This window comes from Branchiostoma floridae, chromosome 2 (genome assembly GCF_000003815.2).
Source record: "Branchiostoma floridae strain S238N-H82 chromosome 2, Bfl_VNyyK, whole genome shotgun sequence".
Taxonomy (NCBI): domain Eukaryota; kingdom Metazoa; phylum Chordata; class Leptocardii; order Amphioxiformes; family Branchiostomatidae; genus Branchiostoma; species Branchiostoma floridae.
The window spans coordinates 15,267,057-15,282,303 of NC_049980.1; the positions used below are offsets into that span (position 1 = coordinate 15,267,057).

The 15,247-nt window shown below is 40.1% G+C and overlaps 3 protein-coding genes across 4 annotated transcripts in view; 2 read left to right on the forward strand and 1 right to left on the reverse strand.

Moving 5' to 3' along the window:
- The window catches only part of LOC118409440 (transmembrane protein 234-like), a 7,731-nt gene extending 6,521 nt beyond the window's left edge, over nucleotides 1–1,210 (reverse strand). Inside the window, exon 1 of one of the 2 annotated variants that reach the window (XM_035810471.1) lies at nucleotides 1,037–1,210. In XM_035810471.1, the coding sequence (XP_035666364.1) occupies nucleotides 1,037–1,049 (13 nt within the window). In that variant the 5' untranslated portion in view covers nucleotides 1,050–1,210. The remainder of the gene's footprint in view (nucleotides 1–1,036) is intronic. The other variant, XM_035810470.1, reaches the window with a different exon arrangement.
- Nucleotides 1,211–1,325: 115 nt separating this feature from the next.
- On the forward strand, nucleotides 1,326–7,214 carry LOC118409441 (eukaryotic translation initiation factor 3 subunit I-like). Its single transcript, XM_035810472.1, has 8 exons — nucleotides 1,326–1,483; nucleotides 2,411–2,657; nucleotides 3,284–3,433; nucleotides 3,959–4,086; nucleotides 4,350–4,460; nucleotides 4,902–4,991; nucleotides 5,739–5,905; nucleotides 6,503–7,214. The coding sequence occupies exons 1-8, from the start codon at nucleotides 1,481–1,483 to the stop codon at nucleotides 6,582–6,584; spliced, it is 978 nt and encodes a 325-aa protein (XP_035666365.1). The 5' UTR covers nucleotides 1,326–1,480; the 3' UTR covers nucleotides 6,585–7,214.
- A 2,992-nt stretch (nucleotides 7,215–10,206) lies between these two features.
- Nucleotides 10,207–12,378, forward strand: LOC118410235 (prokineticin Bm8-c-like). The gene is made up of 3 exons (XM_035811796.1): nucleotides 10,207–10,567; nucleotides 11,250–11,389; nucleotides 11,832–12,378. The coding sequence occupies exons 1-3, from the start codon at nucleotides 10,493–10,495 to the stop codon at nucleotides 11,947–11,949; spliced, it is 333 nt and encodes a 110-aa protein (XP_035667689.1). The 5' UTR covers nucleotides 10,207–10,492; the 3' UTR covers nucleotides 11,950–12,378.
- The last annotated feature ends 2,869 nt before the right edge of the window (nucleotides 12,379–15,247 follow it).

The window sequence follows — 15,247 nt, forward strand, 5'->3', positions numbered from 1 at the left end:
ACTGGACTTCCAGTGCTGAGATTTTCTTAGCACTGGACTTCCACTGGAGTTGCTGTGTTGACGACCACTTCAGCACTAGTGTTCCTGAGCTGAGAAAAGAGCCCACTACTCTTGTATATTCGTTCAATTTGCGATAAAAAAAATAACATGCTAAGATTTAGATTAAAGCAAAGAATTGCTCAAGAAAATTTAATCTATAAATCAGAGCAACCAACTACAATTACAAATGTTTAAAAAAATAACGCTCACTCAGTCACTGAAAAGTATGTAGATACCCAGCCATGCATATGCCTCATACTAGTGTAACAGTGGGGTTTAAGCGCTGCCAAACTGGCCACACCAACGGCTCTAGAGCTTTTGGTGTTGTGGTTTGGACGTTGGATTTATGATCCGTTTTTCCGGGGTCGGCGCGGGTTCGAATCCCGGGAGTCGGGATGTTGTTTCTTTCTGTTCTACTCGCCCCTCGGGTTGTTTCACTGGTTCCCACACCGACCCTGTGAGTAACAGGCTAGAGATGTGCCACACAGGGATATCGAACTCGGAGATTCGAGGACGAATCTTGAAAAGAATAGGGGGAGTAGTGTAACAGTGGGGTTTAAGCGCTGCCAAACTGGCCACACCAACGGCTCTAGAGCTTTTGGTGTTGTGGTTTGGACGTTGGATTTATGATCCGTTTTTCCGGGGTCGCGCGGGTTCGAATCCCGGGAGTCGGGATGTTGTTTCTTTCTGTTCTACTCGCCCCTCTGGTTGTTTCACTAGCTAGTCATCATCATGTTGCTAGTACAATTCATATAATTTATAAATATCCATATATAAATTGCTCAATATCTTCTTCAGCCTACTGACTTGTGAACTCCAGACCAGTTGTAGATCGTGATGAAATGCACGTACATCTCTTCCTTATGCATGTTGTTGATCAGTTGTTGTTGTCCTTTACTATGATATAAAATTGCCCCCCACAGACACATAAGACGTTTTATCACACTGAAACATTCTTATGAATCATGCCCTATATCTTGATAGTACACAGACTCACCCAGGCTCGTCATGATGTGTACGGACCAGCAAAGAGCAGAGTTTTGTCCTGTAGATAGCAGAAAACAATTTATTGTCTTGTGACTGTCACCATTTCACCAGAGGTCTGTAAAGGTCACAGGTCAACTGGAAGTAGAAAAGTACAGTAATTAACATTAGATATACATTTTCTGCCAGAGATGGATATGATTAAATTTTTAAAAAATAAATTGATGTATATACGAAACAAGTTGTCTGTCAATTTTTTTGTAAGGGCTACATTATCAATTTTCGTTTTAAAAATGTGCGTCTAGATGCTATTATTGACTATTCTGTAGGTTACGAGTACTCCATGCTGATTGGTTTAAGTATCTAAATTCCATTCCCTGATTGGTTCCCAAACCGCACACGTACGGGTAACATTTCGTCACTGCGTGGAAAGGACCGGGAAAAATCATTTCGCAACATGGTGAGGCTTTCTTTTTACCATTTTGTATACATTTCAGACCTTATAAATGGCATGCTTGATATCAAACGAAAGTTCAATATCTGGCCGCCACCATAGAAGTCATTCTGTTGTGTCGTTACGTTGATAATACTGATAACTTGGCACATATTGTATGACCAGATGCTAGATGGGAAGCATGGCATCCTCAGGGGGGAGGGGGGCAGTGTTCAAAATTGTTTCTTTCCTGAAATGTGTGAAAAGGTTTTGTTCACAGTTATATAACGTTATCAGTACACGTTTAAGAGATAAATGACAATGTGTCATGAATAAAAGAGAAACATTAGCCTGTATATCAAGGACTTCCTGCTTCGTAGTCAAGTGTAATCAAGTTGCTAGTGACAGTCAGTGAGGTTGTGGCCCCCAAAAAGTAAATTATGAAGGAGAGCAATTTGCTTTCAAGAGGCCACGTCTAGCGAAATAATAGACGGTAAACGAGGACAAAAACAACAACAAATAGATCCGATGATCATCTTTCTTCTTTGCCCATCAAGTAGAGCTAAAGATCAGTCACCAGCAGTGGTGATATGCGGATTACTGAAATTTAATTATCATTCATATTGAAAAATTATGTTTGTGATGGTTTTCTTGTTGCCATGACCTTTTACTTAAGTCTACGGTAAGACTGTGAAATTATTATACCATGAATATCTGTTTTCCACTGTGAAATCATTTTTTTCCCTTCAACCACAAAATAAACCACTGCGATAGTGTGTTCTTTTGTTAGTTCCCCTGAACAGCCCGTACAAGCTGTGTAAGACTGGGAATGTAAGGTGTGGTCCACTCTCACCAGAATTGAACCACACTTTTTGATAGCTGCAGATAAATGCGTTTGATGATCTTCTTTGGAATCTTTGCTTACATCCATATTTTGCATGTTTGATTCCACAGAAACCTCTCATGCTCCAAGGGCACACCCGTGCCATCACCCAGATCAGGTACAACCGGGAGGGGGACCTGCTGTTCTCCTGTGCCAAGGACACCAAGCCCTGCGTGTGGTACTCCATCAACGGGGAGAGACTGGGCACCTACAACGGGCACAACGGGGCCGTATGGGCGCTGGACATTGACTGGCAGACCACCAAGGTTCTCACCGCAGCAGCAGACAACAGTGCCAGGCTCTGGGACTGTGAGACAGGTACTGGTGTAGAGCACTGTAACATAGTGTAAATAGGGAACTGTCTGTAGGGATCAGGAATATCTGGACTGGTTTTAATTTTGCAGTTGAAACTGCCATGCAGGGTTTTCTGTTTGGATCTCATGTTTACCTCTTCATCGCAAAGTAAAAACAACCATGGACAGTCCCCTGTTATAGTATTCATGGGGATAAACCTGTTCATGGTTCCATCTGCACATCATGATGCAATGGCAAAGGTGAAGGCCCCTAACTTTTAATGTTATGTTTCAAAGACCTTCAACTTTGACATGATACCAAGATTGCTACTTACAAGTCATGCACAGTTAGAACCTTGATGAGTCTTTGGTTTGTTATTGTTTTGTTTGTGTGTTTCAAATCTTTTTGTTAACTTTATTCCCTCAATTTCCCTGAATGTGACCAATATGTTCTCAACCTACATAAATGTCTGAGTAGAATGTTTACAAAAAGACTCAAGCATGAAAATATTACCTGTATAAACCTGGTATTAACAAACAGATTTGTCCAATAAGGACAGATGGCACATTACTTTAATTCATAGTGATTACAGACATGCATCCAGATCAGTAGCGACAATCATGAATCTTGTCCAATCTTTCTTGTTTCAGGAAAACAGCTGTTCCAGTGGGATACCAACAATGCTGTGAGAACGTGTGGGTTTTCCTACAGCGGAGACATGATCATGTTCTGTACTGACAGACAGATGGGGTACAACCCAACATTAGACATCTATGACATCAGAGCAGGGGAACAGCTAGGTGGGTACAACATGATATCTTGTATGTTGTCATTGAAGTATGGTACTATGTAGGTTTTACTGTGTATATGCTTATTCTGACAATGCTACTTTTTAATCTTCATAGGATAAACTTTGTCTCTAGAACCAGCAATAAAATTATGCTGTAACAGTGCTGTATTTACCCAATACTAATCTTTTTTCATAATTAATTGTCATTGTAACTACTTCTGTTGTCATCACATGTCAATTGTAAGTAGTTCTATTACTACTCAACATATATCTTGTTACTATATTTTCACTAATCTTGCTTGTATTTTCACATGTTATGTTCTTGATTGTACACCTGTTTTGTGGACACTGATGCTGCTGATATAATCTAATTGCCTGAGTTTGGAGTAATTTGCTTTGTAATGTTATTTTATTTTGCAAAATTTTTAAGAATGAAGGTGGCTGCACTTTGCTCTTGGGAAGTATGAATAGTTGTTGGATAAGGATACAGAACAAAGATGGTTAAGAGCTGTTGTCACCCTTACATTTTTCGCAGCAAACAATGCCCCACTGCTGAGCATCCCGATCGAGGGCCCAAAAGTCACATCGGCTGTCTGGGGAGGTTTGGATGAGTACATCATCACAGGTCACGAGAGCGGCGAGTTCAGTCAGTTTGATGTCAAGGTCAGAGCACAATGTACTAAAAGCACACTGTTTGTCCCTAGTACACTGACATAGGTTGATATTTCCACTGTGATACTGATATCCATAGTGATGTTTTGTTAATATTGTTACTATTATCTCTGGTTCTGCTGTTTAACTTGTTCTGTTTAAGAAGAAAATTGTAACCAGTAATCTTGAGGAAACCTTTTGTGTAGCAAATGATTGAATGAAGTTGCTGGATGAGTATTAAAATATGTCTGATTGTCTTCTCTGTTGTTGTACAGTCAGGGGAGAGAGTAAGGAACGTAAAGATCCACAGCAAGCAAATCAACGACATCCAGCTGAACAAGGACCGCACCATGTTTGTCAGCGCATCGAAGGACACCAATGCCATGGTCAGCATTTAGACAATAGCAGCATTTCTACAACTTGTCATCCAAGCTATTTCTTTAGCTGATAGCTAATGCACAGACGATGATGATTTACAGAAAAGATTGAATGGGAGGACATTTTATTGAAATGGGAAAGAAAAAATGTATGCAAAACCATGATGGCATCTAAAACAAGTGTGCAGTTTTAACTTAAAAGTGTGAAAAAAAGGCACCTTCAAATGAGGAGTTAGCATACATATATGAATTCTCTCTTTGTTAGTCTTCCACAAATGATTGTCAGTATACTCTGACTGAGAAGTACTTTGCTAAGCCTTATGTTGTCACAAATGTGTATTGTGCTGCTGATTTACAAAACTATGAAGGTCTTTTGATTGTTACTGTCCTGAACTCTTTAAAAAAAATGTTTGTATGTATTTTATTTATAACTTCAATGTTTGTTTCCAGTTGTTTGATGCTGACTCCCTTGATCATCTCAAGACATACAAGACAGAGAGACCAGTCAACTCTGCTGCCATGTCACCACGAATGGACCATGTGAGTTACAATCATGGTGTTATGATCAGTCAAGAATGAAAGATGGACTGTAGCAGAATACGGAAATAGAATAGTATGACTTTTTATGATACATGTGAGTAAAGACGTCAAGTGTTTCCTCACATGCATAGTGGTAAAGAAAAGCTTGACTCACCAAAAGCTGTTACTCAAGCAACTGGACATGATTTTGGAAATGTAACATCCAGTACCTTTTGTCAGTGACACCGAGGAGATCTGGTAGAAAACAGGTTTTATACCTGAACTCTATGAATTGATATTTAAAAGTGTTCAGGATAAATTTTAGATAGTCTAATTGCTGTTAGTGCTGGGTTTGCAATGTTCTTTGTGCCTTTCTTTTAGCAGCCAGCTGGTGTCGCCAATGTTGGTGTTGTTACAGTTGGGTTCTTCACATTTGAGTCTGTAAAGTACATTGGCCTTGATACATTTCCGAGGTCGTCTTTAGGATGTAAAGTTAGTGGATGCGAACAATACCTGAAACATCTGACTGTTTCTAAAATTATATCTTATTTGGCATATCATATTACCTTGAGGTCTAACCTTAATGGGCATGTTAACCAAAAATTTGCAACAAACTTGGTACAGTGCTCTAGACAAAGACACTATAGATAGGTCCTTTCTTTTTCTATTATTTATTTTTTTTCTAATTATAATAGAATAGTGCATTGCAGAACAGAAGTTATCTGAAAGACTGACTGTATTGGGATTTGCCATGTTTTTGTACCCCAGGTTGTTTTGGGAGGTGGTCAGGAGGCTATGCAGGTTACCACCACATCCACCCGTATTGGCAAGTTCGATGCACGCTTCTTCCATCTCATCTTTGAAGAAGAATTTGGTCGGGTCAAAGGCCATTTTGGTCCAATCAACAGCGTGGCATTCCACCCAGATGGCAAAAGGTAAGAACTGATAACAGTAACATCTTAGTATTTGAAAATGTCACAGTATGACTATGACAGTGTGAGCTTAAATGTTCATGTGAGTTGGTAAATTGCTTTATGTAGCATTCAATCTGTTTGATGACTCAAAAAACTGGACTCACTGGAATATTTGACAGAATCGCTTATTTCTCTTCCACTGTCTGACGGTTCTGAGCCAATTGTCTGATACTACTACATGAATATATTTTTAAAAACATGTTGACAGTAGTTCCAAAAGGATCCCATTTTTTGGAAGCCTTAAACATCCTCAACCATCACATTTGATGCACTGTGGATAAACATGTCAGAAAAGCAAGGGGAGAGAAGAAAAAGCCAACTTTTTTGTAAAATGACAAGAATAACCTGTGCCGAGTACCAATGTAGTAGAATTAAAGTAACATGCACAAATATCTAGTTGTATGGCTGCACCCATCTTTGTCAGAAATTAGGAGCACAGCTTCAGTTTCCAATGCTGAAAAGTGCATATACTCCCAGTGTTTTGAAACAAAATATACTACTTGTGCCATGTTTCAATCAAACATACACTGACGAATGCCTTACCCATGTTTTCTACAGCTACAGCTCTGGTGGAGAGGATGGTTATGTCCGGGTGCACTACTTTGATCCACAGTATTTCGAGTTTGAGTTCGAGTTTTAGAAATGTAGCAGTCCTTTAATGTTCTAATCCACAAATATCAGTACATTTAATATTACATGATCACGATATTTCTTCACATTTATTGATATGTATTCTGTGTATTGAGTGCTACATGTTTTAAGGCAGGCTACATCATTTCGTGTGGGAATGAATGAAACAAATTATTATAGCCACATTAAAAGATCACAAATTTTTACAACTTGTGGAAACTTCAGTGGTGTCAAGTTGGCTGAATGGTTATGGTGTTTGGCCCAGAAGCTAGAGGTCCTGGGTTCAAACCATGTAACATGCCACCAGTGTTACCATGCCCTAGACACAGTCCCCATGGCCTCAAAAAGACAGTGAGACTACCATACCCTTGCCCTTTTTTGTAGAAATTGGTGCTTGCTGAAATGTTGAACTATGAAATGAAAGAGGTTGACCCTTCACTTAAAAAAATTGACAGACTTAGTCTAACTCAGTAAGTAAACTTAGCCAGCATTGTTCAAAGAATGTTATCTTCTCAAGTATACCTGAAGTTGGCTATAGTTTGACTACATATTCATGTATGCCTGTTCTGTAGACATCAGAGAGAGAGATGCGGAATCATGTAAGTGCAAAGAACATTTCAATAAATGTTGAAGAAGCTTAGTTGCTGGTGTCATGTCATTTGCACTACTTGGATTGGTATGTTTGTTCTGTTATCTGACATCTTCATTACCTCCTGGAAATGTTCATGAAGGTTATACATTTGTGTATTTACCTACATGAAAATGGAGGTATTGTTTTTGGTGTCTGTGTTTATGTGTCTGCTGTCTGGTTTTTTTTTGTCAACATAACTTAAGAACCTCTTGATGGATTACCATACGATACTCCCATATGGTACTTGAACCTTCCTTTCGGGCAATGACACCCTAGCAGACCAACCCACCCAACCCTTGCATTTCCAACAAAGAGATTGCTGAAGGTGCTTTACATGCTTTTTCTGCCACATTTTATCATAGTATGAACTTAATAATTGATTAAAACCATTGACATAAATCAGTTTTTTTGCAAAGCAACAAAATTTTGTATTACTTTCAAACATATGATAATTTTTTTACAAAAGTCAGTCCTTTTAATTGAAAGCTCAGAATGAAGCTATCTCATAAATTATTCTTGTTGTATTTTCACTTGCCTTTGTGTGTGCCTGTGAACAAGATGCTGTGAATGGGTGGATGGATTGGTTTCATACTTGGTGTGTTTTTGAGCCCCCTAATGTTTAATTTTGAAACTGATGACTTCATTTGCATAATTAATGAGGAAATTATATAATTTCATTGTTCTCCATAACATCAATAGATTTATGATAGATGGAACATTAACAGATGCCAAATATGCAAATGAGGAACTAATTTGAATAAAAGTGCAACAATGGCAAAACTGCTTAATGATAGATGTCGGGAATTTTATAGTTGTGACATATGTAAGTTAGTCAATGATGAAGATCACTGCATAAATGATGTAAATTTCCAAATCATTTGCATAAAATCTACAAAAGCTCTGAATATTTTATGGAGGTATGAGGTCGCCGAACTCTAGTATACACGATGTGACTTTTTCAGGAAAATTAATTTTTTTTAGTTGGAGCTGATGCAAAGTAGTAGTAGTATATGTTCAACAGTTGTGTATGATCATTACATCACTATTTGCTATTTAAACCAGGCAGTGTAGTTTCGTAACTACCACTTGCCTCATGGTGTTAGAGCTACTGTTTGGTCATGTTATCTGGCAAAAATAAAACTGCAAAGGCTTCCCTGGCGATTTCACCCCTGGTGTTACGTCCGAAGATAGTGTGTAGATGGCCATACTCACCAGGAACATGTCTAGTGTATATGAGGCCAGACCATGGGCAACATATACATGTAGTCAATATGCGGACTCCACATAACTCTCACGGTTTGTCAGACGAGCTCGAGAAAGTTCAGGAAAAATTGCAGTAGAATTATCTGTATCCCCTCTGACCAACTGCCAGCCCTGGAGACACAGGCACGAGGCGTATTCACATGACGTCGGGAGGGCGATAACAGACACCACCCATCCCTGCCAACAGTTTGTCGAGCCATCTCCCAACCAGCTACGCTGAGTATCCGGCCATAAGATACCCCCTAACCGCATCAAGATGCAGGGTCTTAGATCTCTCGAAATCATGCAACAGATGTAAAAGACACAGAGACCTTCAGGACTTTCACTTTTGTATATTTCATGTTTCTAGATCTATGTGTATACTTGACGGGTTTATATCATTAGCGGACTTATGACATTCTTCGTAATCACGCAATTTCAATTGGTTAATCTCAAATTTGCTTTTTATTTCGTTTATCAACATCAGTCAATATGTTAATGATAGAATAGCTAGCGTTATGGTTACGATTAGAGCTTAAGTGCCTTCAAGTCGGTTAAACTTGGTATCATATCGTCGAAATAAAAGATCTTTCAGTGCGTAGTTGTAAACTGAAAACCGTTTTCAGATAGCAAGCTTTCTTCTATTTCTTACTGTCCCCTTTTTGGACTTCCATCCGCTGGAAAGCAAATTGCAAGACGTATGCAAAGCAATAAGGCCCAGTCTGCTTGACTCTAATTCATGAATGACGCCAGCCTGAACACTTTGCAGTAAACCGCGGCCGGTTCAACAGGCCACGAAATGACGGCCGTACTATAATTGTAGGAGGAAACTAACTAAAGTTTGCTTTCAAAGAAAGAAAATTACAGCCGGTCACAAAAATTCGTCTTTCACATTAAAGGCCATGAAAGGACGGCCACAAGTTGTTAATACTCCTAAAAGGCGCAGACGTTTCCCCTTTATGAGTAATGAAGTTCATGTCATTGCCTTTGTACCTTGTCTTTGTGGAATAGTTAGATGCTCTAGTCATGCAAGTACGTCGCAACAATCTAATTACGAGATGGGAGGATTGTAGCGGAGGGAGGGGAACGATGGCGTCATTCCACTCCAAAGTATAACCTCAGTCGTCTTTAATCGGTCACTGGCCTGAACTCAATTTGCGCCGCACAAACTTCTGTTGGCAGGTTATCAAACACTCTGCCCTTACTCCTTCTGACCAATGAGAGACTCGTTGCTTCAGCGATATCAGTAGAGTCACTTCACTCTCGGGACCTGAATCTAATTCTGTAAGTGAATGAAGGGTTCATATCTTGCTCGCCTCATATTGCACCCAGTTTCTGTATGTGAAAAACAAGGGTTTTATCACACTTCTTGCGTCATTGTGGAGGCGTTTTGTGGCTGGCTCCTACAACAGGTGACAAGTATAAAAGCCATGAAAACGAAGATGGACGTTTTACCGACCCGATCGCGACCAAAGGTTTACTTTATATAACAGCGGCGAAGTGTAGAATCGTAATGTCTACTAATGGCGCAGTCCACTAGACGGAAATCGTTTGACGACCTCGCTGCGACGTGGATTTGAATAACCCTTGATTTCATAATTGGAATGGCATGCAAAATTTTAAAGCATGACTTAAGGCAACAAAACACACAGCGTACAGAGGTGCGTCTTTTTATCTATGACAATTCGTTGATCGATCTTTCAAATCGCTCGGTCGCAGGTAGGGCGCCGCCATAGTAAAGGGGGGGGGGGCTATGAAAGACACGGATGCAATGTTACAACCTTGCCATATGGACTTGTGTTAAATAAGTTAACGGTGACGTTGATTTCGTTAAGATAAATTTCTTTGTGCCAGGAAATGACTGGAAATGACGTCATCGATAAACTATGCAAAAAAGACATGACATGCAACGTTGGGAATAAATTTGTCGGACTTCTCGACCGGCATCCAGTATTACTCCTACCACGGAACGGAGTACAAGCTACTCAAGACTACTGCGAGGAACAGACTTGGTGGACTCCTAAGAATCGAATTTGCGGCACGGGATGACGAGACTACCTTTCCTCAGTTTCCTGTTGATGGCAACACTTGCAGTCCTGAAGAGTAGTGCCGCTTTGGAGGTTGGTTACATAGAATCTAAACTAGAATACATGCAATATAGAAATATATTGAGAAAACCTCAAATTTCAGCGTTCAGCTATGTTGTATGCAATTATTGGCTTCAATCGTGATGAAGAAAATGAGCAAAGTTGGAAAATTCGATTCATCGATGAAAAAATGATTCGCGATCGTGTTTTTTTTACAAATTGATGTGAAAGGTGCTTGATAGAAATATCTCTAGGACGTCGACACATTAAGCGTATCCTCGTACGGCATCATGTATACACGTGTGCGAACTGGTCTTGAGAGATATTGGGTGGCTTGTGAATATGTTGCAGACTTCAATTACAGATTGAGACTGTAAAGACGGAGACTGTGAAGGTGTTACTGACTTACCTTTCTAGGTGGACAACGTCCTTGTTGATATATTTCCATAATACGGTATCCAATTGTATCTAAGGGATATTCTTGGTGAGATATCTGTCTGATAGGTTGGTTCTGTGTCTTCTGTTTCATAAGTAGACGTCACTGCCCCTATCATTATCTTGTCTCTATCCCTCACTCATCTTCACTGAATCTCTTGCTTACTGTTTGTAGCTACTTTAATTTGTTGATATAGCACTCTTTACTAACTTAGCCGTTCAAAGCTGCGATATTGACCAGCTAATTATAATGCTTGTTCGTTGCACCTTATCACTGCAGCTGTGTTCAAGCGACCAGGACTGCATCGTCGCCAATGGGTACGGCAGCTGTTGTGCACCCCGCGTTAGCTTCTTCTCGCCCGTACCGCAGTGCAAACCAGCGACAGAAGGTGGCGAGGTGTGCTTTCTGGAGAGCAACAAGTAAGGGGAATGGTTTCAGCAATATAATGAATAAGTGCAATGAATAAGGGGTTAATAAGAACCGTAAATGTAAAGATAAACTTGAGGAAAAAGCAACAGAGCCCATCTTCAATGGTCCTGACAGAAGAGCAAATAATTATCTACGCCCTTTTCCGTCGAAGTACATTCATTATGGTACCTGTTCATGATTACTTTGACGTCATTTCCCCACCATCAGAAATAGACTGTACGCAAATACAATTACTAAGCTGGTAAAATAAAATAATGTGCTACGTGACTAGTCCTTGGCATTTCTGACAATTGAATATAGCAGATAAGTCTAAATTAGACCAAACCTTTCCCACCCTGTTGTATTCCATCTGGTTACTTATTGTTAGAACTGTATGGTGACAAGAAGACATGATAGGTATTGTCTCACACAAACGTTTTGCCGTTACTCCAGCCTGCCGTACCCGATGAAGCGACCGAGCCCGTTCTTCATCTGTCCGTGCGCCAGTGGGCTGGTGTGCCGCCGGGTCGGCCATCCCGTGCTCGGCAGGTGCGGCCCACAGGCAAAGTAGACATACAAGTCTTACTTCTAGAACAGGCGATGCGGGATCTAAAGCACGGATCAAGGACGCGGCATGTTTCTCTGTGCACAACATAGATTCGTTTCCTTTTATGTAATCTTCCCGAATAATTTCTTTCCTAAGATGCTTAACGTCACAGTAAATACATAAAATTGCAGTTGAATACATAAGGAAAACACCTTTATACAATTCTATCAGATTGAACTCTGAAAACCCAATGCAAATATTAGTATTTTGTTATGCAGAAGGTAGCATATTTTCCTGAATATATTAAGAACATCGTATTTATTACCGCGGTTATGTGTGTGTGTGTCATCATAGAAAACCATGTTAGATGCGGTATATTTCAAATGCTTCAGCAAACTTCATTACACAATTACGGTAGCCAGGTGGGCCAAATATACAAGCAAAATAAAGTGTATGACGTGTTCACTCTTCGTCTGATGTGATTCATGTTAAGTTATGATTAACAGATGAGCATTTAGCAGACCTCCTATAGAATACATACTACTTGCATAGTGCAGCTTAGGCAGACATGCGAGGGCCTTACTCCATTCTATCTTTATCCATGACATACAAGATGCGCTCGCTGGTAAACTCGTAACTGTTGTTATGTTTATCCTTTGAGCCCGGGTATGAGGAGTCCTAAATACAATCGCGGTCAGTGCCTCTTAGACGAGTTAACTGGCCAGCACACGAGTTTGACGTAGGGTATGGAACGTCTTATCAAAAGACAACTTAAGCTGATATTTGTTTGATTTACGCATTGGTGTCATGGCATCATTAGAGTACCTTGTTAGAGCGTCCCGAATGGTTTTAGACATGCTAATATCAGTAATCTCACATCGTATTCATCATCGGTGGAGTTGGGTTGATTATAACCTTACGTTTTCAGATAAGGGTTTTAGTCAGGCGTGATGATAGTTGCAATGATCTATACTAAACAAACGCACACATCAGCCGCATTATGCTTAGCACAGTTCTGTATAGCTGGTATAACCACCCTTCGGCGTAACACACCAGATTTTCAGGCACGCGGCACTTCAGTAGCTGATTTATCTGAACGACATGTCACACCAACTTTGGCACATTTAACGGATCAAAAACGCAAAACATAGATATATACGTAAATTTTATGTATACAAGTAAGTCCGAATAAGATATTCTTATTATAATTTTGAAGCAAGGTGTTAGAACAGAATTTAAGCCACCCAGAAAAATAAATTCCATGTGATTCAGGGGTACAACTATAGTTTAGAGCACAGAGTTTAGAGTACTCTGAGTTTAGAGTAAATATGCACTGAGCAAACTTTCGTCGTATCCATTTTAAACTGTGAGCTAGCATACGATCCACACTGCCCACCTCGCCTGCCCAGTACTCACGGCGACATCACAGTGTCCGTCCTGCTATTTTTGCACATCGGGTCTATTCTGGGATCCTATGGACGATGACAAACAGGGACGGACAGAAGCCATGCTGACATGACAGGAGAGCGGGCGGGCATCTCAGCAGGCGCCGGGTGGGAGGGTCGATGACAATTGACGACTTCATCTGGAAGAAAAGTGATGTCAACACCAGACATTATTGATGATGGTGTCAAGAGCTTTTGTATGTACGTCTGCAAATGTAATAAACAGATAACTAACTTGTCAGGCTCAGCATTGGCGTCTGCGCTAATATAAAACATAGATACACGTGTCGATGATATTGATCTATTTGTAACAACATAGCAGGTTGTTGTGTTCCCAATGTAGCCTCCACCAGGCCGTCCTACGGGGGTACGGAGATAGTAGAAATCGACAAACAAATCGGGAAATTTGCCTGGGTAGTCAGTCCACGCCAAGGTTAATAGAAGAAGTTTATTTGCAAGTTCGTGCCCGAGGGCTAATTGCAAGTACATGAACATGGTATAAACATAGTAGATATACAAGTGACAATGGACAGTTATGAACAATATTCTACTGTAATATAGTAGTATTGCTATTTCTAAACAGGTTGTTAATGTCCCCCTCCTGCAAACTCCTCTGGTAGCAAAACTCCCCTGACAGATTATTCTCCCTATAAGTTATATTAACAACCAGCATAGTCAGTCTGGTAGAGACTGACGAACGTCCGGGTAACGCATATTCTGCAAATTTACCTATTGTAACAACAACAGTGTAATTTATAGATAGCATCTGCCTTCTGTGTCACGACCAGTGAAAGACTAGTTAATCAGTGAGCTTAACTGGTTTACCATTTCAAGTCGTTTGCCTTGCCGCCCTAATTCTGAAAGAGAATATTTATTCAATACAGCCTCTGATTGATAAGATGATACTGAGCCACATTTCGATTGACATTTTGTTTTCAGAACCACGATACTCGTATGAAAAGCGGATACTCAATTACTTTCTAAGAAAACTTTGTATAGCTATTCTAACAATCCTGAATAAATCCTGCTAACATTCAAGATAGAGGCATATGCTTGATTACAGACAGAATATGCGTAGCCATTTGTGGTCCACATTATGTACAAGTATTACACTGGAAAAAAAATAGAAGAAAAAAATTCACTAATAGAAATATGTAATGGTCGAAACTTATTTTCTGGACTTTCCTTTGAAGTTAAGGGATAGAATTATTGATTGATTAGGTGCCCCTTTGTAAACTCGGCACAAAAAGTTTGGAATATCAACTTTGACTGATCATATTTCCGCTGTTTTTGCATCAATTTTAATATGTGATATATCAATAGAAAGCGTGTGTGATTTCCTTTCATGTGGTATCAAACTCCTTATGATTATAATTTCATGAAACGAGCACCAGGGCTACTTACGTCAGTGGGTCACGAAAAAAAAGTGCCCAAATTTCAATTTTTGTGTTCAAGGCTGTATCATCCTGCTGGTATGGGTGTGGGTGTCAAGGATTCAATTTATCCTTTTTTTACGTAATCTTTGGTATACAGAACATCCAAGTTTGTCTTTAACATTTGGTAAGAGTATATGTGTCATTTTGACTGTTGGATGACCGAATCGAGGCGTGGATGCGGCAAGGAGAATGCCACGCCGACTGTCGCACGGATAGAGCGTAACAGCGCGTAGCGCTTGGTGTGGTGCATGTATGGCTACCACAGGAAAAATAAGGTTTAGCATCTTCCCAGACAAGACAGTCTCAATGATGTGAGATACAGGTACACCATTCTCCATTCAGTCGCAATGTCTTACCCCTTCAAATTGAGGCCGAAGGACATTCTGTCAGGTTACGCCGCCCATCCGCGCATCCAATCTGCAAATGGTTCCTTGCTCTGTA

Excerpts from the sequence above, each read along its gene's own strand:
- LOC118409441 (XM_035810472.1), top strand. Across the intron at positions 3,434-3,958 it reads CAGAGCAGGGGAACAGCTAG|CAAACAATGCCCCACTGCTG; the intron begins GTGGGTACAACA and ends CATTTTTCGCAG. Across the intron at positions 4,992-5,738 it reads TGTCACCACGAATGGACCAT|GTTGTTTTGGGAGGTGGTCA; the intron begins GTGAGTTACAAT and ends TTTGTACCCCAG.
- LOC118410235 (XM_035811796.1), top strand. The coding sequence starts at position 10,493 with ATGACGAGACTACCTTTCCTCAGTTTCCTGTTGATGGCAACACTTGCA. Across the intron at positions 10,568-11,249 it reads AGAGTAGTGCCGCTTTGGAG|CTGTGTTCAAGCGACCAGGA; the intron begins GTTGGTTACATA and ends TTATCACTGCAG. Across the intron at positions 11,390-11,831 it reads TGCTTTCTGGAGAGCAACAA|CCTGCCGTACCCGATGAAGC; the intron begins GTAAGGGGAATG and ends CCGTTACTCCAG.